General features: G+C 46.6%; 1 protein-coding gene across 3 annotated transcripts in view; it reads left to right on the top strand.

Annotated features, from left to right (window-relative positions):
* The window catches only part of SMARCA2 (SWI/SNF related, matrix associated, actin dependent regulator of chromatin, subfamily a, member 2), a 299308-nt gene that overhangs the window by 131371 nt on the left and 139966 nt on the right, over nucleotides 1-27971 (top strand). For all 3 annotated transcript variants that reach the window (XM_044272604.1, XM_044272612.1, XM_044272595.1), the window contains exons 16-21: nucleotides 2362-2525; nucleotides 3728-3794; nucleotides 5283-5393; nucleotides 7800-8042; nucleotides 9005-9118; nucleotides 24144-24251. In XM_044272604.1, coding sequence (XP_044128539.1) covers nucleotides 2362-2525; nucleotides 3728-3794; nucleotides 5283-5393; nucleotides 7800-8042; nucleotides 9005-9118; nucleotides 24144-24251 — 807 coding nt within the window. The remainder of the gene's footprint in view (nucleotides 1-2361; nucleotides 2526-3727; nucleotides 3795-5282; nucleotides 5394-7799; nucleotides 8043-9004; nucleotides 9119-24143; nucleotides 24252-27971) is intronic.

Below are 27971 nucleotides of genomic sequence, written 5' to 3'. Positions count from 1 at the left end.
CTGGTGGTGTTTTTTTGTTTTTGTTTTTCTCTCGGATCATCCACAATACTTGTTCAGATTTAGCTGAAGCCACTTAGGCTTACATGCACACTGTCAGTTTTTCATGGCCATTTTGCATCAGTGTGTGCATCCATTTTCTGAGCATGTTATTATGGACGCGGCGATACCTAATATGTATACTTTTTTTATTTACTTAAGTTTTACACAATAACAGCTTTTTTAGAACAAAAAAAATGATGTTTTAGTGTCTCCATATTCTGAGCCATAGTTTTTTTTTTTTTTTTTTTTTTTGGGCGATTGTCTTAGGTAGTGGCTAATTTTTAGCAGGATGAGGTGACGGTTAGATTGGCACTATTTTGGCGGGCATACGCCTTTTTGATCGCTTTTTGTTGTATTTTTAGTGATGTAAGGTGACAAAACAATTATTTAGCACAGTTTTTATTTTTACGGTGTTTATCTGAGGGGTTAGGTCATGTGTTATGTTTATAGCGCCGGTCGATACGGACGTGGCGATACTTAATATGTCTACTTTTAAGTATCGCCACGGCATACAGGTGGTTAATCCGCCGGTATTTGTGTTTTCACCGATGCTGGCAGATTGCTGCAGCAGTTGTGGGGCAGCGCGTTAACCCTAGGACGAGAATGTTCGTCCTAGTGCGTTAAGTCCTGAAGGGATTAACTGGTTAGGTCCTCAGTTTTGGGTTCGGACCCACTGGTTGTTAAGTTATTTCATTTCTTTTCCTCCTACTGCTTGTGCACAAACTGATATGCTCTCTCCAGGCTGGAGGGGATATAGCTGGCAGGAGGAGCTAACACTTTTTAGCCTAGTGTCACCTCCTAGCGACTGCAGCAGCAGCTGCTATACCCACGGTCCTGTGTCCCCTAATGAACTTAGCGAGAAAGAGATTTTACAGGTTAGTCCACAAAATTTTTAATATATATATATTTATTTTATATTTTTTTTAAACTGCCCTCAACTTTTTTTTTTTTTCTACTGCCTCCAGCTTTAATAATGTCCCAATGCAGGCCCCTTGCTTAAATAATTTCCCACATTGTGTAAAATATGCCCCCATAGAGGCCCCCAGCAGTTTTTTAAGTTGATATGACAAAAAAAATAACAACTCTCCTTGCCCACTTGATCATGCTGCTTCAGTCTCTTCTCTCTTTATTGAACAGTATCTGCCCTGCGATGTGTGCGATTACGTCACCGTGCGCTCCCACGTGGCTAAGTCATCGCGCATATCACAGGTCCTTTGGCAGGTCCTGCTCAATGAAGGGAGGAGAGACTGCTGCAGTGCAATCAAGTGAATGAGATGAAGGTTTTTTTTTAACCCCTAAATAGTCAGATTGTTAAAGTTTACCCGTTTTTTGATGGGTGCACTCCTGTCTAAGCGGCCGTTAAGGGTACTTTCACACTAGCGTTTTTCTTTTCCGGCATTGAGTTCCGTCCTATGAGCTCAAATCCGGAAAAGAACTGATCAGTTTTATCCCCATGCATTCTGAATGGAGAGTAATCCGTTCAGGATGCATCAGGATGTCTTCAGATCAGTCGTTTTGACTGATCAGGCAAAAGAGAAAACCGTAGCATGCTGTATTTTTACCTCCGGCCAAAAATCCTGAACACTGAACGCCGGATCCTTTTTTTTTCCCCATTGACTTGCATTAACGCCGGGTCCGGCACCGTGTGTTCAGTCAAACCGGATCTGGCTTTTGCATGTTAAACCCGAAAAATGTGAAAAAAAAAAGTTAAAGTCCATAAATGGCGGATCCGTTTTTTCCAATGCATTTGTTCATTGTGATCAAAATCCTGATCAGGGTTCAAATGTAATCCGTTTTCACACGTTTTTCCGTATCCGGCGGACAGTTGCGGTGTCGTAATTGAACGCCGGATTTAAACAACGCTAGTGTGAAAATACCCTAAAAACTGTCCCATTTGATTTCAATGGGATCTGACTGGCCGTGGAAACGGACAAAGCCGTCACACAGCCATTTTTTACTGTCATGTGCATGAGGCCTTATAGTATTCTGATTCTTATTGGTCTGTACAATAGTAGGAATTGCTCTACTGCACTTATACAAGATGATCTGGGTGGGTGATGTTCTTGAGAGAGAATCAAAAGTGCCCCAGGAGGCTTTATAACAAGTAGGTAACTGCATTAGACACAAGAGTATGTTTAAAATATTCAATTTAAAAATGTATGTTTTGTGTAATCTAACAAGAGAACGCAAAATCTACCGCTGGGAGAACCCCCTTTAAATAGCGCTTGTGCTTTTACAGTAGTGTTCAGGTTTTCTGCACTCGTGTGCCATTCTGGGGAGATGTGCGATTTTTATTTGTGTCGTTTTGCTTTGCAATTTCAGGTCCAGGGCTTGGAATGGATGGTTTCTCTCTATAACAACAATTTAAATGGAATTCTTGCTGATGAAATGGGGCTTGGAAAGACAATTCAGACTATTGCACTCATAACCTATCTGATGGAGCACAAAAGACTTAATGGCCCCTATCTCATTATTGTTCCACTCTCGTAAGTAGAACATTTCTTACTCTCACCAGATTTTTTTTTTCATCCCAGTGTTCTTTAGATAGGTTTAAGTCCATTAGCATGTAATGGTGCAAGTTGATTTTATCAAAATCTTTCAAGATTGAATGCAGAATTTTTTACATTTAAATATCATGTAAAAGATGTTTCTCACATTTCTTATGTGCAGGTTAGTTCACCTGAGTATTCAGATCCTTAATTTGATTGCTCAGATATTGTTTAGATGAAATATTTTGCAGATATTTTATTTTAATCCTGATTATTTTGGCAAAAGCAAAACCAAAATAATCTGTCACATTGGTGCATATAGCAATAATCACCTCCATGACTCAGGAACTGTAATGTCTGGAGCGTTAAAGTGAATTTCCACTGCTTATACTCATACTGTTTTAGGTCAGATTAATATTTTAAAGGAGTATTCCTATCTCGGACATTGGGGGTATTTTACTAGGATATGCCCCCATTGTCTGACAGGTGCGGGTCCCATCTCTTGGACCCGCACCTATGTCTAAACGAAGCCGGCAAATAGGTGGCTGGCAGTGCCAGGTCCAGCCACCACCAATTGTTCCTATTGCCTTGCCGAAAAATAGCCAAGCAGCGCACTCGGCTATTTTCGGAATCCCCATAGAAATGAATGGGAGTGCACCGCGCTTGCGTGGCCACCACTTCCATTCACTTGGGGTCAACAGAAATAGCCAAGTGCTTGGCTATTTTTGCGGCCCCATAGAAATGAATGGAGGGCAGACGCACATGCGCGGTGCCCTCCATTCTCCGGTTTACGAGCTAGATGCGGGCCCCAGCTCTATGCCCCCATTGTCTGAGATGGGAAGACTCCTTTTAATATAACTTTATAGTGCTTGGAGCTCTTTTTATTTTTTTTCTCTGGTATGTATGAACATACATTTCAAAGAGACATTGCTGTATTGAGATCAAATAACAATAATCAGGTTGATCTAAGCTCTTCCTTCTGATGGTTTTCTGCCTGTGTCAGAATGAAAGTGGGCGTGGAGCTTCCAGGAGTGCAAAAAGGGGTAAAAAATTAGGCTAACTGCGGTTTTCAAAATGAAAATACATTAGTAAGCCTAATTTGCAGTTGATAAACGGCTAAAGAACTTTTTTTCTGTTGCTGGATAACCCCTGTAATTATCTTTTATGTCCTGTGTTACTTTATGTTGTTTCTTGTTTAGGACATTATCGAACTGGCAGTATGAGTTTGATAAATGGGCTCCTACTGTGGTGAAGATCGCTTACAAGGTTTGTGTTCTGCAAAGTAAGAACTTTGTAGATTGGAAAGCTTATTGTTTGCATATGTTTTTTGTTTTTTTTTTCTCTCTATTTTCCTCCTTCCCTCAAGACCCTACAAGACCCTGCTTCAGCACAGCAGATAAGAGTAATTACTATCAGAATGATTAAGGTTGCAGAAGTGACCATCATGCGGTGTGCGTGTTATCACAAAGGCCCTTCACCACTATAAGGCTACCTGCACACATTGCAGATTATGGACATGTTTTCAGCGCAGTTTCTTGTGGGGGAAAAAAAACACCGTATAATACAGAACCAGCAAAGTGAAGGAGACGAGACAAATTTCATGTACACTTTGCTCTTATTTTTTTTCTCTTTTTCTGTGTGGAAATTGACCTGCTCTGTGTTTTTTGAAACTCGTCGCATGTGTGTTGTGTTTTTTTTTATTTTTTGTTTTAATTTTTTTGCTGAATTTCCCCAGTTTCAATGCAGGGGTGAGATTTGTGGAAAATCTACATCAAATCCGCACCAAAAAATGCAATTAACACACAAAGGGGGTCATTTATCAAACTGGTGTAAAGTAGAACTGGCTTAGTTGCCCATAGCAACCAATCAGATTCCTCCTTTTATTTTGGACAACTCCTTTGGAAAATGACTTTCTGTTAAACCCCGCATCCATGTGCTGTGCAGGTAGCCTAAGGATGTCTTCACACGCATCCGATTTTGTTGCAGAAAATTTTCTGCTACTAAAAATCCATTCCTTTCACCTGTATGAAATTTGCAGCAATTCATGTGCTTCCTGCCAAAACAACCACATTCAAATGAATGGAACCGATTTTCATTTGCAGAAAATGTTGTGGAACACAATCCTTGCCACGTGTGAAAGCACACCAAAAGTCGTCAAAGAAAATGCCAGCTGTTTAACCCATTCTGCACTGTGATGGGAAGCATCTCGCCTTTAGCCAGTTTTGACAGTTTTATACTGCCACCCTGGGACTAACAAAGGCTGGGATTTCTTTGATATGTGTAGTTTATATATACCAGCAGTATTGTAATGTGGGACAAACTAAGGGTCCATTTCTATTATGGGTGACCCTTCACAACGTGTTGAGACACAATTTTTTTGAATTTTCAAATGATCAGTGAGATCAATGGCTGTCTCTGGATTGACACGTGTGATAGTTTGTTTAAAATAAAACGTAACATTTATTGTATTAAATAATTAAAATACTTCACACAAGACTGACAATTAAAATTCTCAGCTCAGCTTGTAATCTGTGTGGTGATTTTATAATTCACAGATAGTGGTTTTGGCGTCTTGGAATATTTTTGTCCAACCACACTGGCACTGTTTGATTTACTGTGTAGTAATAGGAAACCCCCTTCAAAATGAAGGCTATAGACAAGAGTCTACTATCAGAAGGAAACCTTTTGACAAATCTAGATGGTACAGGAGTTATAAATGGTGTTGAGAATCATGCCAATGTCTTGTCATTTTAGGGAACTCCTGCAATGAGACGCTCTCTGGTCCCACAACTCAGGAGTGGAAAATTCAATGTCCTCTTGACAACCTACGAATACATTATTAAAGACAAGCACATCCTTGCAAAGGTAATATTCATTTCTCTCTATTTTGAGTTGTCATAGTTGTGCAGGAGCCAAGCGGCCATTAACATCTTTTTCTTTTTTTGAAGTTGGCTCTGTCTACATAAAAACTTTTGTCATGTTTGGAATGTATTATTACTAATATTTTGGTTTTTATATCTAATGCACAGGCAAAATATTTGAAAGCAATCATAATACACTTATTTAGCTATAACGTGTGTGGTAGCAAAAAAGGTCTTGGGTCCAGAAGTTCATGTGAATCAATCAGTAACTTTGAACTTTTTATTAGATCATGCAGCTGGGCAAGTGCATTCCGTGTCATCTTATATAATCAGTTTAGACTGTGTTCACAACTGCACTGTCTGTTTTAGTCATAAATATACACCATGAAAATGCAGGAGATACACAAAAGATGATGTGTTCAAACCCAAACATGGAGGGTTTGCAGTAAATCTTTATTGTACAGTAGAAAATGACACTTGATGATGCAAGGGTAGTTTAGGGATCATACAGATAATGAGGCTCCTCAGAAGGGCTAACCCCAAACAGGGTAGTCACACCAGGCTACTACAACCATAAAATATGGGCAACAAAAGGTCCCTCCAAAATACACAATACCATATACAATAACTTCAGAGTGCAAGGTGCAAACCATTCATGGGATAAAATAAACTCCACACCGAAATATTCAGACATTCAAACAATGCAGGAAAAAATGTTAAGCTTTATTGCCTATTTTTATATAAATGAACAAACAAGGTATAAGAGATGATCTTAGGCCAGTGTGATGGAGCATGACTGAAGTATCTCCATACTTATCGCTGTCTGAAACGGCTTTCTGAGGGGTCTTTTTTTGTGTTTAATAAAGTGTGGCTGTCTTTAGTACAATAAAGATTTACTGTTCTATTTTTCAGTGTGCACACCTTTTGTGCACTGCATGGACATATGAACATCGCCGTTAAGCTTATATTAGACCTGCAGATCATCTAGCGTTCCTTCCCGGCAATCGCCTGCTCATCAGTGGAGGAGACCACCGCTATTATATGCAGCAATCTGCTCCTCAGTAATTATCTGCCGTCTGATATAAGCTTTTGATTGCACATCTCTGTCTAAATATATTTACCTAAAAGCTATGAACACCTTCTGAGGCAATTTTTTATGATTGCATTTTACAAATTTTGGGCTAAACAATTTTTTCAATTGACATTAAGCATTTTAGCTTTTTTTTTTTTTTTTTTTTTTTTTCTTCCTCCTGCAGGGTTAAGTTTCAACCTAACTACAGAGTATCTTGCTTTCAGTTCCACACTGAACCTGTCGGGTTGCTGCTCTGACTTCTGGATGTATAGCCCTTATCTCTGAATTCCTGACAGCTTATTAACACTCATTATAGCTAAATTCTTAACAAACTGATGATATGGCTTACATTTTTTTTTATTACCCCAATGCATCCAAATTGAAAATATTTATAACAATGATTCTGATGGTCTTGATTCCTTTTTTGTTTGCAAGATCTATATGTAAGCATTCATAAGCCAATTTGTTCTACTGCACCAAACTATATTGAATAAGGAAACCACGTTGTCTACCCACTCTTTAGTCTCCATGGTAACAGACTACAGCCAAGCTCTGTGTAGTCTGATTCTACAGTTACACTCCCATCCATCTCCTTCCTAACATACATTTTGTAGGTCTGCAAGAAGTAGGTATGGGTAGAAGAGTATGAATGATATCACCATATAGACACTCAAGACAATTGCATAGGCCCTGTGGGCACAAAGTTGCTTAGTTGCTTCAATCATTACTGGAAATTAGAGCTTTTTGTGCTCCCTGACTATTCTTTTTAGATGGTGTTACAAATTGCACATTCCTCCTTTTGGGTTTTTTCTACGCCTGGATTGTGTTATAATCTCATTAATGCATGAATAAGAGTCGATGAGGACTTACTCAGGCATTCAATTGATTTCATTTGAAGTAGTTGGCAAAAACTTGGTCTGGCAAAACAGTTGCATCCTGGGAAGGTGCTTTGGATAGTTGTCCAAATTTTTCATTCGTGAAGCATTATGCAAGCTGCTGATAAAATATATTTATTGTATGTATTCTGTTCTTGTAACACAGTTGCTACATTCTGTCTTGATAATTGCACTCAAGATGCATTGCATTGCCCCTTGAGTGACTTGACGGACAGTCATGTTGCCTTATTTGAAAGACGTCTGGCAAGTTTACAGTTAATGGCTAAATCTCATCCTTTCCAGCTGCTTCCAGCTCTGACTGGGTTTTCTGACCCAAATTCAGATTTTTTTTATTTTAAGTCTGCAGGTTAGAGTTTGAGATGATGAAAACTCTTCCAGTAGGCTTAAGTGGTAACATTGTTATACTGTGAGCTCTTTGCTTAAATGTGTTTCTTGTATTCAGATACGATGGAAGTACATGATTGTGGATGAAGGCCATAGGATGAAGAATCACCACTGCAAGTTAACACAAGTCTTGAACACCCATTATGTGGCTCCAAGACGTATTCTTCTAACTGGCACACCACTCCAGAACAAACTGCCTGAGCTTTGGGCCCTCTTGAATTTCCTTTTGCCCACTATCTTTAAAAGCTGCAGTACCTTTGAACAGTGGTTCAATGCTCCTTTTGCCATGACAGGAGAGAGGGTAATGTACTTTAATGTTCACAATAGGTAATAAGCAGATGGCTCACTCTGAATTGTCACAGTTGGTGCACAGGTTCAAGAAGACACACCCCTAATTCTGTGCTGCATAAATATGTGTTGAATGGAACCGGTTCCATTCAACACATATTAATGTACTTTAATGGTCTGGACAAATTACATGGGATATATGGGGGTGCGGAGTGCAAGAAAATTAGTTTTTTACTAGATTCTGGTTCAACTTTACTTAAAGGGGTTGTCCGGGTTCAGAGCTGAACCCGGACAAACCTCCATTTTCACCCAGGCAGCCCCCCATGCTTCGATGCCCATCTTTGCCCTGCGCTAGATCGCGCAGGGCAAGGGCTCTTCCGCTTGGCAGTGTGTTCGGTGACGTCACTGGCTCTGATGGGCGGGCTTTAGCGCTGCCCTAGCCATTTTACTGGCTAGGGCAGCGCTAAAGCCCGCCCATCAGTGCCGGCGACGTCAACGGGCTCCCTGAGCAGCCGGAAGAAGAGGCTTTGCTCGCCTGCAATGGACCCGGTACGTCACCGAGTATAAGAAAACGGTCACTTCCGGCTAAGAATTTCCTATATGTAAACGGGGCATCAGCATATGTGGCAAAGGTAGGACATGCATGTATGTAATATGTATGTCACTCTAGTACTATTACACCAATGTCCCCCCGGACAACCCCTTTAAAATGTAGAGATTTTGCAGAGATTATTAACATATGCCAAAACCTTTATTAATTAGACTCTCTACTATAGAGACATTCTTTCATTTTACAAGCTCTGATAGCTGGAATCTCTACCATCTTCAAGAATGGTGGCTCTGAGTCCTCCATTCCTACAGAAGTGAGCTTTTTTTTTTTTTTAACTGTACTGAATAAAGAGTGACCAAGTGCTTTGTGTGGTTTTTATCTTAGGTTCAGTCTTGATATTAATATATTTTTGGTCATGCTGCTAGGTGGATTTGAATGAAGAAGAAACTATATTGATCATCCGCCGTCTGCATAAAGTGCTACGCCCCTTCTTGTTGAGACGGTTGAAAAAAGAAGTGGAGTCGCAGTTACCAGAGAAGGTAACTAATAACTTTAAGGCGTATTCTGGTAAAGTAACTGCATTAAGGCTGCAAGCTGTGACCCAACCAGAACCCATACCTATACATATAACCAGAGTTTTACCTTGCAACCCATTTGTCTAGCTCCTGTGTGAGCCTGCAACACACTGACTATCATAGCGCCTGATCTTCCCTTACAAAACTACAATCCCCACAATCCTTAGCTTTCCTGCGGTGAGTGTTGATGTTTAGTGATTGGCTGCCTGATATACAGTCCACAAGAGAAAATATGAGATCTGCACACCCTAGATGGTGGGTGCTCGTAGAGGACAGGCGTCAATAGATTCACAGGAGAAATCCACGGCACACCATATGCATTTCATCAATTAGTCGTTTTTAATTCATAGTAGTTTGTACATCATTTTTTGTTCCATCCAGAGCAATTATTCAAGCAATATAATTAGTTAAGCAGTACAACCCCAACGTTTCGGTCGGTGTCGACCTTTATCAAGGGATCTGTAAAGAATACATAGTAAAATGATAAGTATTATGGATGGAACAGTGATGCAAAGCTTGAGATTATAATTGAAGTAGACAATACAGGTCCTTCTCAAAAAATTAGCATATTGTGATAAAGTTCATTATTTTCTGTAATGTACTGATAAACATTAGACTTTCATATATTTTAGATTCATTACACACCAACTGAAGTAGTTCAAGCCTTTTATTGTTTTAATATTGATGATTTTGGCATACAGCTCATGAAAACCCCAAATTCCCATCTCAAAAAAATAGCATATCATGAAAAGGTTCTCTAAACGAGCTATTAACCTAATCATCTGAATCAACTAATTAACTCTAAACACCTGCAAAAGATTCCTGAGGCTTTTAAAAACTCCCAGCCTGGTTCATTACTCAAAACCGCAATCATGGGTAAGACTGCCGACCTGACTGCTGTCCAGAAGGCCATCATTGACACCCTCAAGCAAGAGGGTAAGACACAGAAAGAAATTTCTGAACGAATAGGCTGTTCCCAGAGTGCTGTATCAAGGCACCTCAGTGGGAAGTCTGTGGGAAGGAAAAAGTGTGGCAGAAAACGCTGCACAACGAGAAGAGGTGACCGGACCCTGAGGAAGATTGTGGAGAAGGACCGATTCCAGACCTTGGGGGACCTGCGGAAGCAGTGGACTGAGTCTGGAGTAGAAACATCCAGCCACCGTGTACAGGCGTGTGCAGGAAATGGGCTACAGGTGCCGCATACCCCAGGTCACTTTTGAACCAGAAACAGCGGCAGAAGCGCCTGACCTGGGCTACAGAGAAGCAGCACTGGACTGTTGCATGTCATTCGGAAATCAAGGTGCCAGAGTCTGGAGGAAGACTGGGGAGAGGGAAATGCCAAAATGCCTGAAGTCCAGTGTCAAGTACCCACAGTCCGTGATGGTCTGGGGTGCCATGTCAGCTGCTGGTGTTGGTCCACTGTGTTTTATCAAGGGCAGGGTCAATGCAGCTAGCTATCAGGAGATTTTGGAGCACTTCATGCTTCCATCTGCTGAAAAGCTTTATGGAGATGAAGATTTCCTTTTTCAGCACGACCTGGCACCTGCTCACAGTGCCAAAACCACTGGTAAATGGTTTACTGACCATGGTATTACTGTGCTCAATTGGCCTGCCAACTCTCCTGACCTGAACCCCATAGAGAATCTGTGGGATATTGGGAAGAGAAAGTTGAGAGACGCAAGACCCAACACTCTGGATGAGCTTAAGGCCGCTATCGAAGCATCCTGGGCCTCCATAACACCTCAGCAGTGCCACAGGCTGATTGCCTCCATGCCACGCCGCATTGAAGCAGTCATTTCTGCAAAAGGATTCCCGACCAAGTATTGAGTGCATAACTGAACATAATTATTTGAAGGTTGACTTTTTTTGTATTAAAAACACTTTTCTTTTATTGGTCGGAAGAAATATGCTAATTTTTTTAGATAGGAAATTTGGGTTTTCATGAGCTGTATGCCAAAATCATCAATATTAAAACAATAAAAGGCTTGAACTACTTCAGTTGTGTGTAATGAATCTAAAATATATGAAAGTCTAATGTTTATCAGTACATTACAGAAAATAATGAACTTTATCACAATATGCTAATTTTTTTAGAAGGACCTGTATATATCGCTGTAGGACAGTGTCATAATATAGTTTAGGAATCTAAATCTGAACCAACAAACAGCAACCGCTCAGTGGTGCAGGGCGGGAATGAAAAAAATAAGGGGAGTAAAAATTGCAAAACCAGAGTGAGATTACTGGAAAGTAGCAAATATATACAACATGTACAATAATAGAATGTAAAACATACTGTTGGTACCTTGGTGCATAAATAAATACTCGTGATCATTGCATTTAAATAGTAGATATTAGTAATAACTATAGGAGGCATATATACGGACTCGGGGATCATTTTGGAAAGTGAGGAGCATTAAATGGTTGGGGGGGGGGGGGGGGGTGATACACAGTGAATGAGTCATTATATGGAAAAGGTAGGCTAAGTTATCCAGGGATACAATTACATGGCACCCAGAGGAGTAGTATAAAGAGACAGTGTAAGGAAAGTATAAAGTAAAGTATAAAATGACATGAATGATGTTCCTAAGGCAAGGCATAATATAGACGCTGCGTTCATGAAGGCTTTGAGAAGTATGACTAATGTACTACTATATGCCAGGGGGGCCTTACCTGTGACTTTGGATATACAGGGTCTGCTCTGGAGGTGTGCGTCCGTACGCTATTGCGGCCATTATATTCAGGTGTAAGATGTAGCGTCTCTCATGAGGTGGCGCCTAGGTCTGACATCAGCAGACGGCGCGCATGCGCATTATCATTGAATGCGATTACTAAGGGACGGGATATCTGACATCATGCATCAGTGTTGTCAAAGAACAGGCGCATGCGCATAGCATAATCTGAGGACAAAGGAGGGCAGAGACTATGCCCTTCTCTATAGGCGCTGCTAAGGTGTATAGTAAAGCGATGTGACGGAACCCCAATGTGAAAAAGTAGTCTAAAACCGGAGCTTGAACTAATGATAGATATATTTATATTAGGAGTACTGGGTGTGTTAAAAATTATAAAGAAGAAATTATGATATGGAGCTACAGGGGATATATGCGATGATGAATAGAGAAAATATTAGGAATATTATATACATTATTATGTTATATTGTGGGGGAGGTAGACCAGAAAATAAGAAGAAAGAAGAATAAAGCCATGGAATAAGGGAAAAGGGAAGGAGAAAGGAAAGGCAAAATGGAAAAGAAGGGAAAAAGATTGGGGGGGTTTGGTAAGGGAGGAAAAAAGGGGGGGGGGGAAGGGCTGATGTGGAAGAATGGGAGGGAGGGGGTCGGGGAGGGGGTATGGTTCTCACCCATGGCTAGATCATTATGGATCAAGACTAGCGAATCTGAAAATAGAAAGGGGTAATATATCAGACACATTATGAAAACATTGTGACATTAAATAATGCTATAGTAAACACAATAAAATAAGTCTCATGGTTCATTACACCCTTCAGAGATTATAGTAAAAGTTTGCATTCCCTGTTAAGTCCTTTGGGTGATAACTAGGGATGAGCGTCATACTACTTGCCCCAAGAGGCTATCACAGCCATGCCTACTATTGGCATGGCTGTGATTGGCCAGTGCAGCATGTGACCCAGCCTCTATTTAAGCTGGAGTCGCGTAGCGCTGCCCGTCACTCTGCTCTGATCAGTATAGGGAGAGGTTGCAGCTGCGACGTTAGGGTGAGATTAGGCAGTGATTAACTCCTCCAAAAGACTTCATTCAGTGATCGATTTGCAGCTGTGGATGATTGAACTGCTGCTATTCAATTGCACACTGTTTTTAGGCTGCCCAGAGCGTTTTTCATTCACTTTTTTCTGGGGTGATCGGCGGCCATTTTGTGTCTTGTGGTGCGCCAGCACAAGCTGCCACCAAGTACATTTAACCCTCAATAGCGTGGTTGTTTTTTGGCTATATCCTACATCAGGGTGAAGCTGTCACACCAAGTGCATTTAACCATCAATAGTGTGGTTATTTTTTGGCCATATACTACATCAGGGGCAAGCTGTCACCAAGTGCATTTAACCCTCAACAGTGTGGTTGTTTTTTGGTTATATCCTACATCAGGGTCAAGCTGTCACACCAAGTGCATTTAACCATCAATAGTGTGGTTATTTTTTGGCCATATCCCAGTCTAATTCTGACTGTAAACGTATACCTGTCACCCAGCGCCTAAATAATAGGCCTCGAATTTATAGTCGGCTAAATCTGTGGTTATTGCTGTGGCTGGGCAAGTTATTTAGTGTCCTTCAAAGCACAGTTTTTGTTCTGGGTTGAAATACAATTCCCAATTTAGCAATTTCCTAAATTAGTGGTTTCTGCTGTATCAGACCTACTTTAAATCTATCCCTAAAAGGGTATATAAGATTCAAGGTACACATAGGGTCATTCTCAATAACTTCACACACACGCTACTGTGCATATCCCAGTCTAATTCTGTCTGTAAGGCTAGTTTCACACTAGCGTTCGTCGGTCCGCTCGTGAGCTCCGTTTGAAGGAGCTCACGAGCGGACCCGAACGCCTCCGTCCAGCCCTGATGCAGTCTGAATGGAGCGGATCCGCTCAGACTGCATCAGTCTGGCGGCGTTCAGCCTCCGCTCCGCTCGCCTCCGCACGGACAGGCGGACAGCTGGCGTTCAGCTGTCCGCCTGGCCGTGCGGAGGCGTGCGGATCCGTCCAGACTTACAATGTAAGTCAATGGGAACGGATCCGCTTGAAGAGGTCACCATATGGCTCAATCTTCAAGCGGATCCGTCCCCCATTGACTTTACATTGAAAGTCTGGACGGATCCGCTCAGGCATCTTGCGCACTTAGAAAATTTTCTAAGTTATTAATGCAGACGGATCCGTACTGAACGGAGCCTCCGTCTGCATTAATATGATCGGATCCGTTCAGAACGGATCCGATCAAGCGCTAGTGTGAAAGTAGCCTAAATGTATACCTGTCACCCAGCGCCTAAATAATAGGCCTCAAATTTATAGTCAGCTAAATCTGTGGTTATTGCTGTAGCTGGGCAAGTTATTTAGTGTCCGTCAAAGCACAGTTTTTGTTCTGGGTTGAAATACAATTCCCAATTTTGCAATTTCCTAATTTAGTGGTTTCTGCTGTATCAGGCCTACTTTAAATTTATCCCTAAAAGGGTATATTAGATTCAAGGTGCAGATAGGGTCATTCTCAATAACTTCACACACATGCTACTGTGCATATCCCAGTCTAATTCTGTCTGTAAACGTAAGAATGGTATGGTATTCTTTTCTGTTTCTGTGTCTGTCTGCCTTGCCTGTGTCCTTGTGTTTTCACTTTCAGCTATTTGTACTGGGTATCCCCTCTGTCTAAATTTTAAAGCCATCTCGTCCATTCTCCTTATTTTCGTGGAAGGATTTGAAACAATACGATCTACCCGTGTGAATTGAGTGCGGTAATGATTGTAATGATATACAGTCCAGTCACGCCCCCTCTACTCAGTAATCACCAGCACATTGACACGCCCTTTGTTTCAAAAGACATTAACCGTATTTTTCGCCATATAAGACGCACTGGCCCATTACACACACCTAGGTTTTTGGGGAGAAAAATAAGAAAAAAAAATGTTTCTCGCCCATTTTCCTTGGGGGACACAGACCTTGGGTATAGCTCAGCTCCCTAGGAGGCGTGACACTAAGTAAAACTGTTAAGCCCCTCCTCCATCAGCTATACCCTCAGCCTGGAGATAGAGGCTCCCAGTTTTAGCTTAGTGTCCAAGGAGGCAAGACACTCCCTGCTACTGCAGGGCTGTTTTCCCCTTGTTATTTTATTTTATTTTTCTAATTTTGTTATTTTATTTTTTCCTAGAATACCAGAGACGCATTGGGCCTCTCTGCTCTCCCGAGGTTGAGCTGCGCCAGTGCCAACTTATCTGCACTGCTGCCTCCCCCACAGAAGCAATAGGAGGATCTGGGCTGCAATGGCTCCCCTACATCCCGCCAGCTAGGGGGTCATTTTGGGGGCGGAGTTAGTTTCTCCTTCACAGGAGACATTTCAAGCGCTGGAGGGGGCGGAGCTTGTTCCCCGCGCTTCTTCTGAGTTCTTCCCGCGCTTCCTCACTCCTAGACAGGAAGCTGGGACACGTGGGGGACTCTGAGCTCCTGGTACATCGCTCGGCTTCTGTGGGCGCTATCTGCAGGCGTTCTGCTGTTTGCTGCTGCTGATCCTTCTCTACTCCTGACGTTCTTCTGAGGCACTGGTAGGACAGTTAACCCTCCTGGTCATAGCTGCTATATCCCTTGTGGTCTCTGTATTGGGGTACGACCACTTTTTTTTTTTCAGCATGTCAGATCCCACGGGTGCCCCCAAACCCTGGTACCATGCCTGTACCGCCTGTAAGGAACTTTTTCCGCGTGGGCAATCGGAGCCGCATTGCCTTGCATGTCAGGCCCCGGTGCAGGGCCCGCTTCCCGCTGCGCCGCCCGGTGCCTCTGAACCCCCTGACTGGGCTAGGTCTCTGTCTCAGGCGGTGGAAAGCCTTACACACGTAGTGGGCCGTCTCGTGGATAAACCGCCCCTCCCGCAGGCTGCCACAATCCCTGTCGCACCCGCTGGGACTACCGTTTCTGCCGCCCCCACTGGTTCCCTGCCTCCCAGCGAATCTTCCAGGGCCCGGCATATTCAGAAACGTTCAAGGGTTGAGCGCACATCTTCTCCAGATGCTTCGCTCTCTCCGCCATGCGTGCGAGCTCAGTCAAGTCTATCCTCTCAAAGGGATACGCCTTCTGAGGGAGAACTGGCGGATTCGGACGTGGACATGGACTCAGAGATTCCGTCCAAATTGGCATCCGCGGTGGGGCATCTTATCAATAGCATCCGTGATACCTTTCACATACACGATGACCCCCCCAGCTCTGAACAGGCCGGCGTGTCCTTTCTCCGCCCCAGACAGGCCTCCAAGGTCTTTCCCATCCACGCTGATTTTTCTTCTGTGGTGTCCAAGGCTTGGACCCGGCCTAACGTCCGCTTTGTTACACCCAAAAAGCTGGACATTTGTTATCCCTTTCCAGCGGATTCTGTGACCACGTGGACGTCCCCGCCTAAGGTTGATCCTCCCGTGGCTCGCCTGTCCAAAAGCACTACTATTCCTGTACAAGACGGATCTTCCCTCCAGTCTGCTGAGGACCGTCGTACGGAATCCCTCTCCAAGGCCATATTTACTGACTCTGGTTCGGCCCTTAGACCGGTCTTTGCCTCCGCCTGGGCTGGTAAAGCGGTCTCTGAATGGGGTTTGCAACTGGAACAGGAGTTAGGGTCGGACGTCCCTCTACAGGACCTCCGTTCCTTAGCCCAACTGATTGTCCAGGCCGGAAAATTTGTCTGTGAGGCCTCTCTTGATGCGGGTGCCCTCATTGCCCGTTCCTCTGCCCTGGCAGTTTCTGTCAGGAGGGAACTCTGGCTGAAGGTTTGGGCGGCGGACGCCGCTTCCAAACGCTCTTTGGCCGGCCTACCATTCACGGGTTCCCGCTTGTTCGGAACCCGTCTGGACGAACTTATATCTGAGGCCACGGGTGGGAAGAGTACTCACCTCCCCCATTCCAGGCCGAGGGGCGCCCCCCGTGGTCGCGCTGGTTCGTCCCGTTTTCTTTCCTTTTGCAAGCCCACCGGGTCTAGACCCGCGGCCAGTTCTTCTTCCTCTGGCCCAGCCCAGGATAGACGCAAGAAGCCGTTTTTTCGGACGCAATCTACCTGGCGCAAGCCCCAGCCCACACGGGCTCCCACAGGCCAGCAGCCCTCTGCCTGAAGGTGCGCCCCCACCCACCCGGGTGGGGGGCCGCCTTCTCCTGTTCAGGAACGTATGGCGGGCCCACATCTCAGACGCATGGGCGCTCGAGATTGTATCTTGCGGATACAAGATCGAATTTGCGTCCATTCCGCCAGACCGTTTCTTCCGGTCCCGTCCTCCGCGGGATCCCGTACGAGCGGCCGCCTTCTTCGCGGCCATTCGCTCTCTAATGGACAAGGGTGTCGTCGCCCCCGTGCCTCAGACGGAAAGGTTCAGGGGGTTCTACTCGAACCTCTTTGTGGTTCCCAAGAAGGAAGGCTCAGTGCGACCGATCTTGGACCTAAAGCGCCTGAACAGTTTTCTCCGACTGCAGAGATTCCGGATGGAGTCTCTCAGGTCCGCAGTGGCCTCCCTGGAAAGAGGGGATTTCATGGCCTCAATCGACGTTCAGGATGCATATCTCCACGTTCCAGTTGCTCCATGTCATCACCGCTTCCTGCGCTTTGCGGTGGGGGACGATCACTTCCAATTCGTCGCCCTTCCCTTTGGTCTGGCGACGGCTCCTCGAGTATTCACCAAGGTTCTGGCCCCCGTCTTGGCCCTTCTGCGTTCAAGAAGTGTTTTTCTTCTCCCTTACTTGGACGACATCTTGGTCAAGGCACCCTCCTTCTCTCAGGCATCCGGCAGTGTGGAACTCACTCTGGAGACCCTGACGCGGTTCGGTTGGATCATCAACCACCCCAAGTCTTCCCTTACTCCCTCCAGACGGCTGATCTTCCTGGGGATGCTCCTGGATACGGAGTTGGCGGAGGTCCGCCTCCCGTCGGACAAGCGTCTGGCCCTTTGCGGGTCGGTTCGCAGTCTCCTCCGTCATCACCGCCCTTACCTCAGATCCAGCATGCGGTTGTTCGCACAATTCAGATCCCGCACCTTTCAGAGGGCAATTCTGTCGGCCTGGGACAAATCACCGAGGAGTCTGGACAGGACCTTTCTTCTGCCTCCCCTGGCTCGGGCTTCCCTCAGCAGGTGGTTGCATATCCCTCTACGGGGGAAGTCCTTCCTCCCACTGAACTGGCTGGTGATTACCACCGATGCCAGCTTATGGGGGGGGGGGGTTTCCCTCCCCGGTCCGTCCAGGGCATTTGGTCTCTATCGGAGTCCAGACTTCCAATCAACATTCTGGAACTGAGGGCGATTCTTCTGTCCCTCAGACACTGGACCCATCTACTGAGGGGCCACCCTGTTCGGATCCAATCGGACAATGCCACGGCTGTGGCATACATAAACCATCAGGGAGGCACTTGCAGCGCTGCAGCGATGCAAGAGGTGACCCTCATTCTCCTCTGGGCGGAGACGCACGTGCCGGCCTTATCCGCGATTTACATCCCGGGGGTGGACAACTGGGCGGCGGATTTCCTCAGCCGGTCCACCATCGACCCGGGAGAATGGTCCCTGCACCCAGAGGTGTTCGAAGCCCTTTGTCTTCGCTGGGGTCGCCCCAACGTAGACCTCATGGCTTCCAAATTCAACCACAAGGTCCCCCTATACCTGGCCAGGGCACGGGACCCGAAGGCGTACGGCGCCGACGCGCTCGTCCTTCCGTGGCGCGAATTCTCCCTTCTGTACGTCTTTCCTCCTTTCCCCCTCCTGCCACGGGTTCTTCGGAGGATCGCGGCAGAGGGCGTTCCCGCGATTTTAATGGCCCCGGATTGGCCTCGCCGGTCTTGGTACGCCGACCTAATGTTGCTGTTGGCAGACGCACCGTGGCCACTGCCCTCCAGGGAAGACCTTCTCTCTCAGGGACCGATCTTCCACGAGCATTTAGGCTCGCTACGTTTGACGGCATGGCTATTGAGACCGCCGTCTTAACGCAACGGGGTTTCTCCGCGGACGTGGTCCGCACCATGATCCGTGCTCGTAAGCCCGTATCCTCTAGGATCTACTATCGGGTTTGGAGGTCCTATCTGGGGTTCTGTGAGTCCCGGAGCATCCCTCCTCTCCGATTCTCTCTTCCCACACTCCTGTCCTTCCTCCAGTCGGGTCTGGACCTGGGGCTGAGCCTCAGTTCTCTGAAGGGACAGATTTCGGCGCTGTCTATTCTTCTCCAGCGTCCCCTGGCTCCTCTAGGGCAAATTAAGACCTTCTTACAAGGGGTGGCTCACTCTGTTCCGCCGTACCGCCCTCCAGTTCCTTCCTGGGACCTGAATGTGGTGCTCTCGGCGCTTCAATCCGCCCCCTTCGAGCCTTTACGGGAAGCTTCCCTTCGTTTTCTGTCCTGCAAGGTCATCTTTCTTGTGGCCATCACGTCTCTCCGACGGGTGTCGGAGTTAGCGGCTCTTTCTTGCTCCGACCCTTTCCTGATCTTCCACCAGGATAAGGTTGTGCTTCGGCCTGTCCCGACCTTCCTGCCAAAGGTGGTTTCCGCCTTTCACATCAATGAGGACATCGTCCTTCCGTCGCTCTGTCCCTCTCCTTCCCACCCCAGAGAACGGGAACTGCACCGTCTGGATGTGGTCAGGGCGTTGAGGATTTACTTGGAGGTCACCGGATCCTTTCGGCGCACGGACTCCCTGTTTGTGGTTCCGGAGGGTTCGCGCAAGGGTTTGGCGGTCTCCAAAGTGGCTATTGCCCGTTTCATTAAACTGGCGGTGTCTGAGGCTTATCGAGCCAAGGGCAGGGCTCCGCCTTTCGGCATCACTGCTCATTCCACCAGAGCAGTCGGAGCTTCCTGGGCGCAGAGGCATCGGGCCTCGGCTGAACAGTTGTGCAAGGCAGCCACTTGGTCCTCTCTGCACACTTTCACAAAGTTCTATAGAGTGCATACGCATGCATCAGCGGATGCTGCTTTGGGCCGCCTGGTTTTGCAGGCAGCGGTTTCCTGATACTCTGGTGGTGTTCCGCCTTGGGGTTGTGGTCCCTCCCTTCTTGGACTGCTCTTGAACGTCCCAAGGTCTGTGTCCCCCAAGGAAAATGGGCGAGAAAAGGAGATTTTTGTATAACTTACCAGTTAAATCTCTTTCTCGCTCTTCCTTGGGGGACACAGCACCCACCCTTCTGTGTTTGGTTACGGGGTTATGGTTTGGCGCCCCGTTGGGTTGCTGGCTGGTTGTTCTTGTTATTGGTTGTTTTCCTTTCACTACTTGGACACGCAACTGGTAGCCTCTATCTCCAGGCTGAGGGTATAGCTGATGGAGGAGGGGCTTAACAGTTTTACTTAGTGTCACGCCTCCTAGCGAGCTGAGCTATACCCAAGGTCTGTGTCCCCCAAGGAAGAGCGAGAAAGAGATTTAACTGGTAAGTTATACAAAAATCTCCTTTTTTAACCAACAGGTGTGCTTTTGGTGCGTTTGGAACTAATGGGGGTCTGTGGATGGCACTATTACTGGGGATCTGTGGATGGCACTATTACTGGGGATCTGGGGATGATGCACTGTTATGGGGGGGATCTGTGGATGACGCACTGTTATGGGGGGATCTGTGGATGACGCACTGTTATGGGGGGATCTGTGGATGACGCACTGTTATGGGGGGATCTGTGGATGACGCACTGTTATGGGGGGATCTGTGGATGACGCACTGTTATGGGGGGATCTGTGGATGACGCACTGTTATGGGGGGATCTGTGGATGACGCACTGTTATGGGGGGATCTGTGGATGACGCACTGTTATGGGGGGATCTGTGGATGACGCACTGTTATGGGGGGATCTGTGGATGACGCACTGTTATGGGGGGGATCTGTGGATGACGCACTGTTATGGGGGGGATCTGTGGATGACGCACTGTTATGGGGGGGATCTGTGGATGACGCACTGTTATGGGGGGGATCTGTGGATGACTCACTGTTATGGGATCTGTGGGTGACGCACTGTTATGGGGGGATCTGTGGATGACGCACTGTTATGGGGGGATCTGTGGATGACGCACTGTTATGGGGGGGATCTGTGGATGACGCACTGTTATGGGGGGATCTGTGGATGACGCACTGTTATGGGGGGATCTGTGGATGACGCACTGTTTATATACGTGCCATCCACAGACCCCGCACTGTTTATATACGTGCCATCCACAGACCCCGCACTGTTTATATATGTGCCATCCACAGACCCCCCCCCCCCCCCCCACCCCATAACAGTGCCATCCACAGACCCCCCCACCCCTTAACAGTGCAATCCACAGATGTCGCCCATAAAACTGTCATCCACAGATTCCCCCACCACCGCTCCAGTGCTGCAGTATACAAATATCAAATGTCTCATTTAATTAAAAGTGATTTAAACATGCCCCCTCACTCCTAATATTACCGTGCACCCTAACAGCTTCAGCACAACGCAGGCAGGCCGGACAGCCGGCGCGTCAATCACTGACGTCACGTGCCTGCGCCGCCTGCATTATTCATAAAGTAGGCAGTGCAGGCACGTGACATTAGGGAGTTGCGAGTGACTGCACCGGCCCCACCGCAATTGCCGGCCCCCAGCTCCTCCCAGTCCCTCCCGCTCGCTCATCCTTCGCAGCCTGCGGTGTAAAAACTTCAGCATTCGCCCCATAAGACGCAGGGGCATTTTCCCCTCATTTTTTGGGGGGGAAAGAGTACGTCTTAGGCTACTTTCACACTTGCAGCAGGACGGATCCGACAGGCTGTTCACCATGTCGGATCCGTCCTGCCGCTATTTCGCCGTGCCACCGGACCACCGCTCCGTCCCCATTATAGTCAATGGGGACGGATCCGACATGATGAACAGCCTGTTGGATCCGTCCTGCCGCAAGTGTGAAAGTAGCCTATGGGGCGAAAAAAAAGGTAGCTAGATAAATGATAGCAACACACTGATCATGCTCGACCTAACAAAGGCTCAGAACTACAGGTCGATGCCATGCTAATTTCTGAGGAAACACAGTGGGTAGCAGAGGAAGAAAACTACTGAACGGTAAATATGTGACATTTACATTAGGTAATTATTGGTGATGAATTAGTCTAAAACATAAGTTATATTTATGGTAACTGGAATACCATTTTAATAATATTTGTTGGGTCATCTATTTTTCTACAGACCAGATATATCAAGCATGAAGATCTTCAATGTCTCCATGAGGTTGAGGTGGGAGCTTGACTGTAGCATACAGCCAGGCCTCCCAACTCAACTACAAGATTGGAACTAGCTCAGATCTTAGGCTGTTTATTACCTTAGGTTATAGGAAAGTGACTTAATAAGTCATAAAGCTTACACCCCTATGAGAAGCGCCAAAGCCCCAGAGTATAAGGGAGATAAATTTTTGTATGCAATTAAGGTGTGGTAGGTCATATACCCAGATCAGGGTAACCAGGAGAAAAAGGTGAACTCGGTGGACAGTAGACACACCACTATAGCGTACTGTAGTAAACAATAAGTAAAAGTATTCACATATAGTCACCCTATAAGGGTAAATTAGAAAAGCCAAAAATAATCAACTCACTTCACGGGGGGTGGCCGGCTGGATATACCCTTATAGGGTGACTATATGTGAATACTTTTACTTATTGTTTACTACAGTACGCTATAGTGGTGTGTCTACTGTCCACTGAGTTCACCTTTTTCTCCTGGTTACCCTGATCTGGGTATATGACCTACCACACCTTAATTGCATACAAAAATTTATCTCCCTTATACTCTGGGGCTTTGGCGCTTCTCATAGGGGTGTAAGCTTTATGACTTATTAAGTCACTTTCCTATATCCTCTCTTACACACCGAATTCTTTCAGTGTGAACACGCCTTTCAGCTGCCTCCCCTTTTACATTTTTTTTTTCTCCTGCCTCTGCTTTTTTACATTTTCTTGTTCTCCATCCACTGGCGCCTCTAGTTATATCCTGTCTGTTGGAGTCTTCCACTAGATTGGAATAACCCTCGCCTTTTTCTTTTCTCTCTATACCTGCATATTACCTTAGGTGGCATGGTCCAATAGTTTGCCTGTCAGTGTAATGTTGACAGGTTATAATGCTCTGGAATACTTTGTATTTCAATGTACTCTACAGGAGATCAAAGAATCACTGATTCAAGTCCCCTAAAGGCTCTTTCACTCGATCAGATGCCGTGCGGGTAATCCTTTGCGTGAAAGAGTGCCAAACCCTGTTCCGGACAGCAGAGACACGGAGCATTAACATGATTGATAATGCTCTGTGACCTTTTTACTACAAAATCACAGTGAGATAAAGTTGTCACCATGATTTTGTAGTAAAAAGGTCACAGAGAGGCACGGCTTCCGCTCGTGTGAAAGAGCCCTATGTCTGGCAAACACAACACTCCTCTACCTTTGTCAGTCCTATAGAAGCGAATGGAGCAGTATTGACTCATGTTCACCACTGTTCCATTCATATAGGGGACTCTGGGACCTGTTTTTGTTTGGTGGGGTTCTGACAACTGGGATCTATATATATATATATATATATATATATATATATATATATATATATATATATATATATATAATATTTTTTTATCTATGCTGTTCATAGGAGACATATGTTAATTGGATAACTGCCTTAAAGGGGTTGTGTCATTTCAGCAAATGGCATTCATCATGTAGAGGCTTTCTAATGTATTGTGATTGTCCATATTGCCTCCTTTGCTGGCTTGAATAATTTTTCCATCACATTATACACGGCTCGTTTCCATGGTTACGACCACTGTTACAATTTAGCAATGGTGTTCGTGCTTGCTCATTATAGGAAAAGCCGCCAACCTTTGTGTACCCCCAACGGTCCTGGCCACCAAAGAGGCCGTCGCCTTTTTCAATAGTGTGCAAGCACGACCACCGCTGATGGATTGCAGGGTGGTCACCTGGAAACGAACAGTGTATAATGTGATGGAAAAATGAATCCAGCCAGCAAAGGAGGCAATATGGATAATAACAGTATATTAGTAAGTTGCTTGTATTAACTTCCTCTACATAATAAATGCCACTTACTGAAGTGAGACAACCCCTTTAACACTGACTTCATCCCCCCCCCCCCCTTTTTTTGTGTGTGAAGACTTGAGTTAGGTGTAAAGAAAGTCTGCTGACAAATCTTGCACCATGTTGGTATGTGTACATTTCCCTGTTTTGGCCTATGTGAATAGAAAATCAAGATCTGCCATCACGCAGTGAACATTCTGCTGTTTTGCGACCCTGTATTGGAGTTCTTGTTTGCAGACTTTTGCTCCATGTTTCTTTCAGGTTGAATATGTAGTTAAATGCGATATGTCAGCCCTCCAGAAGGTTCTATATCGCCATATGCAAGCAAAAGGTATTCTCCTTACCGATGGTTCAGAAAAAGACAAAAAGGTATGTACCTTAGTGCTGTAAATGTGAGTGGGATAAATATTGTGCGACTCCTATTCCAGAAGTGTACATTCTACACAGTCTGAAGTAGTCCTTATTCAAAATAGTGTATTGCTGCAATTTATTTCATAATATGCTCACTAATGGCCTGTGTTCAGATGCATATGGGGTTTGTGGAATTGCATTCATTATGGCTTCATCTCTTAAGCACAGTCTACTTTGGTACTTAGGGCTCCGTATTTTTCCCCATTTTTTTTATTATTTTTTTAAATCTCTGCATTTCAAAAGCCATAACTTTTTTTTCCAGTTATATTGTTTTATACAAGGCAAGTTGTAATTTTTCATGGTACCATTTTTGGGTACAACAGGTAATGTACCCTAAACATTGGGGGCAACAGTGTGAAAAAACATGGTCTCTGAATGGTAATAATGGCATTTTAGCTTTATTCTGTCAATACCTTATTGATTTAGATTTTTAGGTTTTAACAATTAAAAAAAATGAGTGGCTAATTTCTCGCCCAGTTTCCTTGGGGGACACAGAAGACCTTGGGTATAGCTCATCTCCATAGGAGGCGTGACACTAAGTGAAAACTGTTAAGCCCCTCCTCCACAGCTATACCCTCAGCCTGGAGAGAGAGGCTGCCAGTTTTTTGCTTAGTGTCCAAGGAGGCAAGACACTCCCTGCTCTGCAGGGCTGTTTTCTCCTTTGTTGTTTTTAAAATTTTTGATTTTTACTTTTTCTTTTCTTTTTGTTCCAGAATACGGGACAAGAGAGACGCACTAGATCTCTCTTTCTCCCGGGGTTGAGCTGCGCCAGTGCCGGTCATCCGCACTGCTGCCTCCCCCACAGAAGGCAAGGTGGACCAGGGCAGCCCAGCTCCCCTGCATCCCGCCAGCGTAAGGGTCGCCCGCACGCCAAGTCCCTCTTCCAGCGTCCTGCCACTACGGTGCCAGTAGCTGAAGGGGCGACCCTGCTGGAACGGACCGAGGGTGAAGACGGCTGTGGTGAGAGAGTGGCTTCTCCAGCCCTACGACCCCCCCCCCCCCCACCCCGGTCTCCTGCTTGACTGACCCCCATGCTGGTCTGGCCATCCTAGTTTGTTTTATTAGCTCCCTCTCCCCCCCCCCTCCACTATAGGTGCATCCACTGAGGGGTTATGCTGGCGTCCCTATCATGCCGCCCAGGGAGCTGCCTCTCTCCTTGCAGGGTCCCCCATCCCCTCCCCCTATCGCCTTACCGGTGCGCAGGCATCCCTCCTTTGAGACGGCTCAGGGCCAGGGCCCTCTCCTGACTGCTGCGGCGTAGGGCCCTTGTTTCCGGCCCGCGGGGTGGGCACCCACGGCCATCATGACTGCCGTTTTCCAGCAGACCCCGGCCGACCGCAGGTGCTCTCAGAGAGGCTGTCTTCCGGTCGGTCGGGCGCCGCAGAAAGATTCTATCCCGGGCTCCTTCCTGGGCCCCCTGACTCTCCGGCCCGCGGGGTGGGCTCCCGCGGCCTGTATTATGCATGCGCCGCTCCGCTCCCTCCAGATCCCGGCCGGTACCTCCGGGCACCGCAAAATTTAGGCCCCGGCTTCGCGGCCTACTAGGCCGCAATATTCCGGCCTCGATTGGAGGGGGCGGGCATTCACAGGCGCGAGTTCTTCCCGCCGGAGGTCCCCCCGCCCCCAGGGGATCGCTGCACCGCTCCGTATTAACCTTTTGGATGCCGACGGCTCCCATCTGGAGGAGACCCTAGGATGGCTAGCCTCTCAGTGAGGCTGTGCTCTTATATGGTGGCCCCTTTCTGCCTCAAAGAGGCTGTGTTTTACAATAATAAATAGAAAAAATAAATAAAATAAATACTAATAATGAAGTGTGTGTGTGTATGTATATGTGTATATATATATATATATGAAATATCTGTATTTTATGTTGGCTGCGCAGGATACTGCAGCCTGACCTTTGAGCGCTGGCCGTATGCCTGCCCCTATTCCATAGGTGGCATGTTGCGCTCCGTGGCACTGGCCAGGTATACATGTTCCCCTTCTAGGCGGACCCTTGCCTTCTCCTGGGGTACGGCGCTGGCCAGGTGCAGGCCGCCTTTTCTATAGGCAGAATTTGTCGCCCTCTCCAGTCGCGGTGCTGGCCATGTGCATGACCCCCCATTATAGGCGGCATACTGCGCTCTCTCTGGCTGCGGGCTGGCCTTGTGCATGACCCCCTTCTGTAGGCGGAATACTGCCCTTTTACCGCATACGATGCTGACCATGTGCACGACCCCCTTCCATAGGCGGAGCGCTGCACTCTCGCTGGATTTGCTACGGCCATATGCGTGACCCCCTTCCATAGGCGGAACGCTGCACTCTCGCTGGATTCGCTACGGCCATATGCATGACCTCCTTCCATAGGCGGAACGCTGCACTCTCGCTGGGTTCGCTACGGCCATATGCATGACCTCCTTCCATAGGCGGAACGCTGCACTCTCGCTGGGTTCGCTACGGCCTTATGCATGACCTCCTTCCATAGGCGGAATGTTGCACTCTCTCTGGCTTCGCTGCTGGTCATACGCATGACTTCCGTCCAAAGGAGGACTGCTGCGCTCTCTCTCTCTGGATTCGCTGCCGGCCATATGCATGACCTCCGTCCATAGGCAGAACGCTGCACTCTCGCTGGATTCGCTGCCGGCCATATGCATGAGCCGGCCATACGCATGACCTCCGTCCATAGGCGGAATGCTGCACTCTCTGGATTTGCTGCCGGCCATGTGCATGAACTCCTTCCATAGGTGGATTGCTGCACTATCACTGGATTCGCTGCCGGCCATGTGCACGACCCCTTCCTTGGGTGGTGTGCTGCACTCACTGGAATCGCTGCCAGCAATGAGCATGTATCCTTTCCTCAGGCGGCATACGCACAACGCCACTGACTGTGGTTGTTTTCTCGCCAGTGCGTTGCTGGCCATGTGCATGTCCCGCATCCTTGGCGGGGTGCTTGCATTTTTGCTGGATGCGATGACGGCCGTGTGCATTACCCCGCCCCTTTCTGGGTGGCATACTGCTCTTTCGCCGGATGTGTTGCGGGCCATACACTGCCCTCCTCATCCATGGGAGAAAATTTGCACCCTCACGTGACCCATGACTGTCCTTGATATGCTGTGCGGGACTCTTGCATGTTCTCCTTCATTGTGGAGTAGTTGCACTCTCACAGTATTCGGTGTTAGGTGGGTTATTGCGCACTCGCTTAATGCTAGGATAACCCCGTGCATGTCCCCCTTTCACTGGGCGGACCTCCTGCGTTCCCGCTGGGTACTGTGCGGCCATGTGCATGGTCACCTTCTGGGCAAACTATGGTATGTTCTACTTCTCTGAAGTTGTTACTGGCCTTGGGCATCCCCCCTTTGGGACGGGCCTTTGCATTCTTACCAGCTGCAGTGTTGCCAGGTACATTTCCCCCTTTTCTGGGGGGGCCTGCCTGCGTTTCCATCGCATGCCATACTGATGTCTTGTGCATAACTCCCTTTCAGGTTGCACTTTGCACTTCCGTTGATACTGTTGGACTCTGTGGCTGATCCCCTTCACTGGGTGACTATTTTTTTGCAGTGAGCGGAATTTTCTGGTGCGCTCTGTCCGTTGTTTGGGCCGTGTATGCCTTCTCCTCCCATAGGTGGGTTGGCCTTCTCACTGCTTGCGGGGCTGCTCGTACGTATGCCTCACTTCCTCCTGCGACATACCCTTTTCTCT

The sequence above is a fragment of the Bufo gargarizans genome, chromosome 1 (genome assembly GCF_014858855.1).
Source record: "Bufo gargarizans isolate SCDJY-AF-19 chromosome 1, ASM1485885v1, whole genome shotgun sequence".
Classification (NCBI taxonomy): Eukaryota; Metazoa; Chordata; class Amphibia; order Anura; family Bufonidae; genus Bufo; species Bufo gargarizans.
The sequence above is the reverse complement of the archived record's forward strand: the minus strand, read 5'-3'. Positions and strand labels throughout refer to the sequence as shown.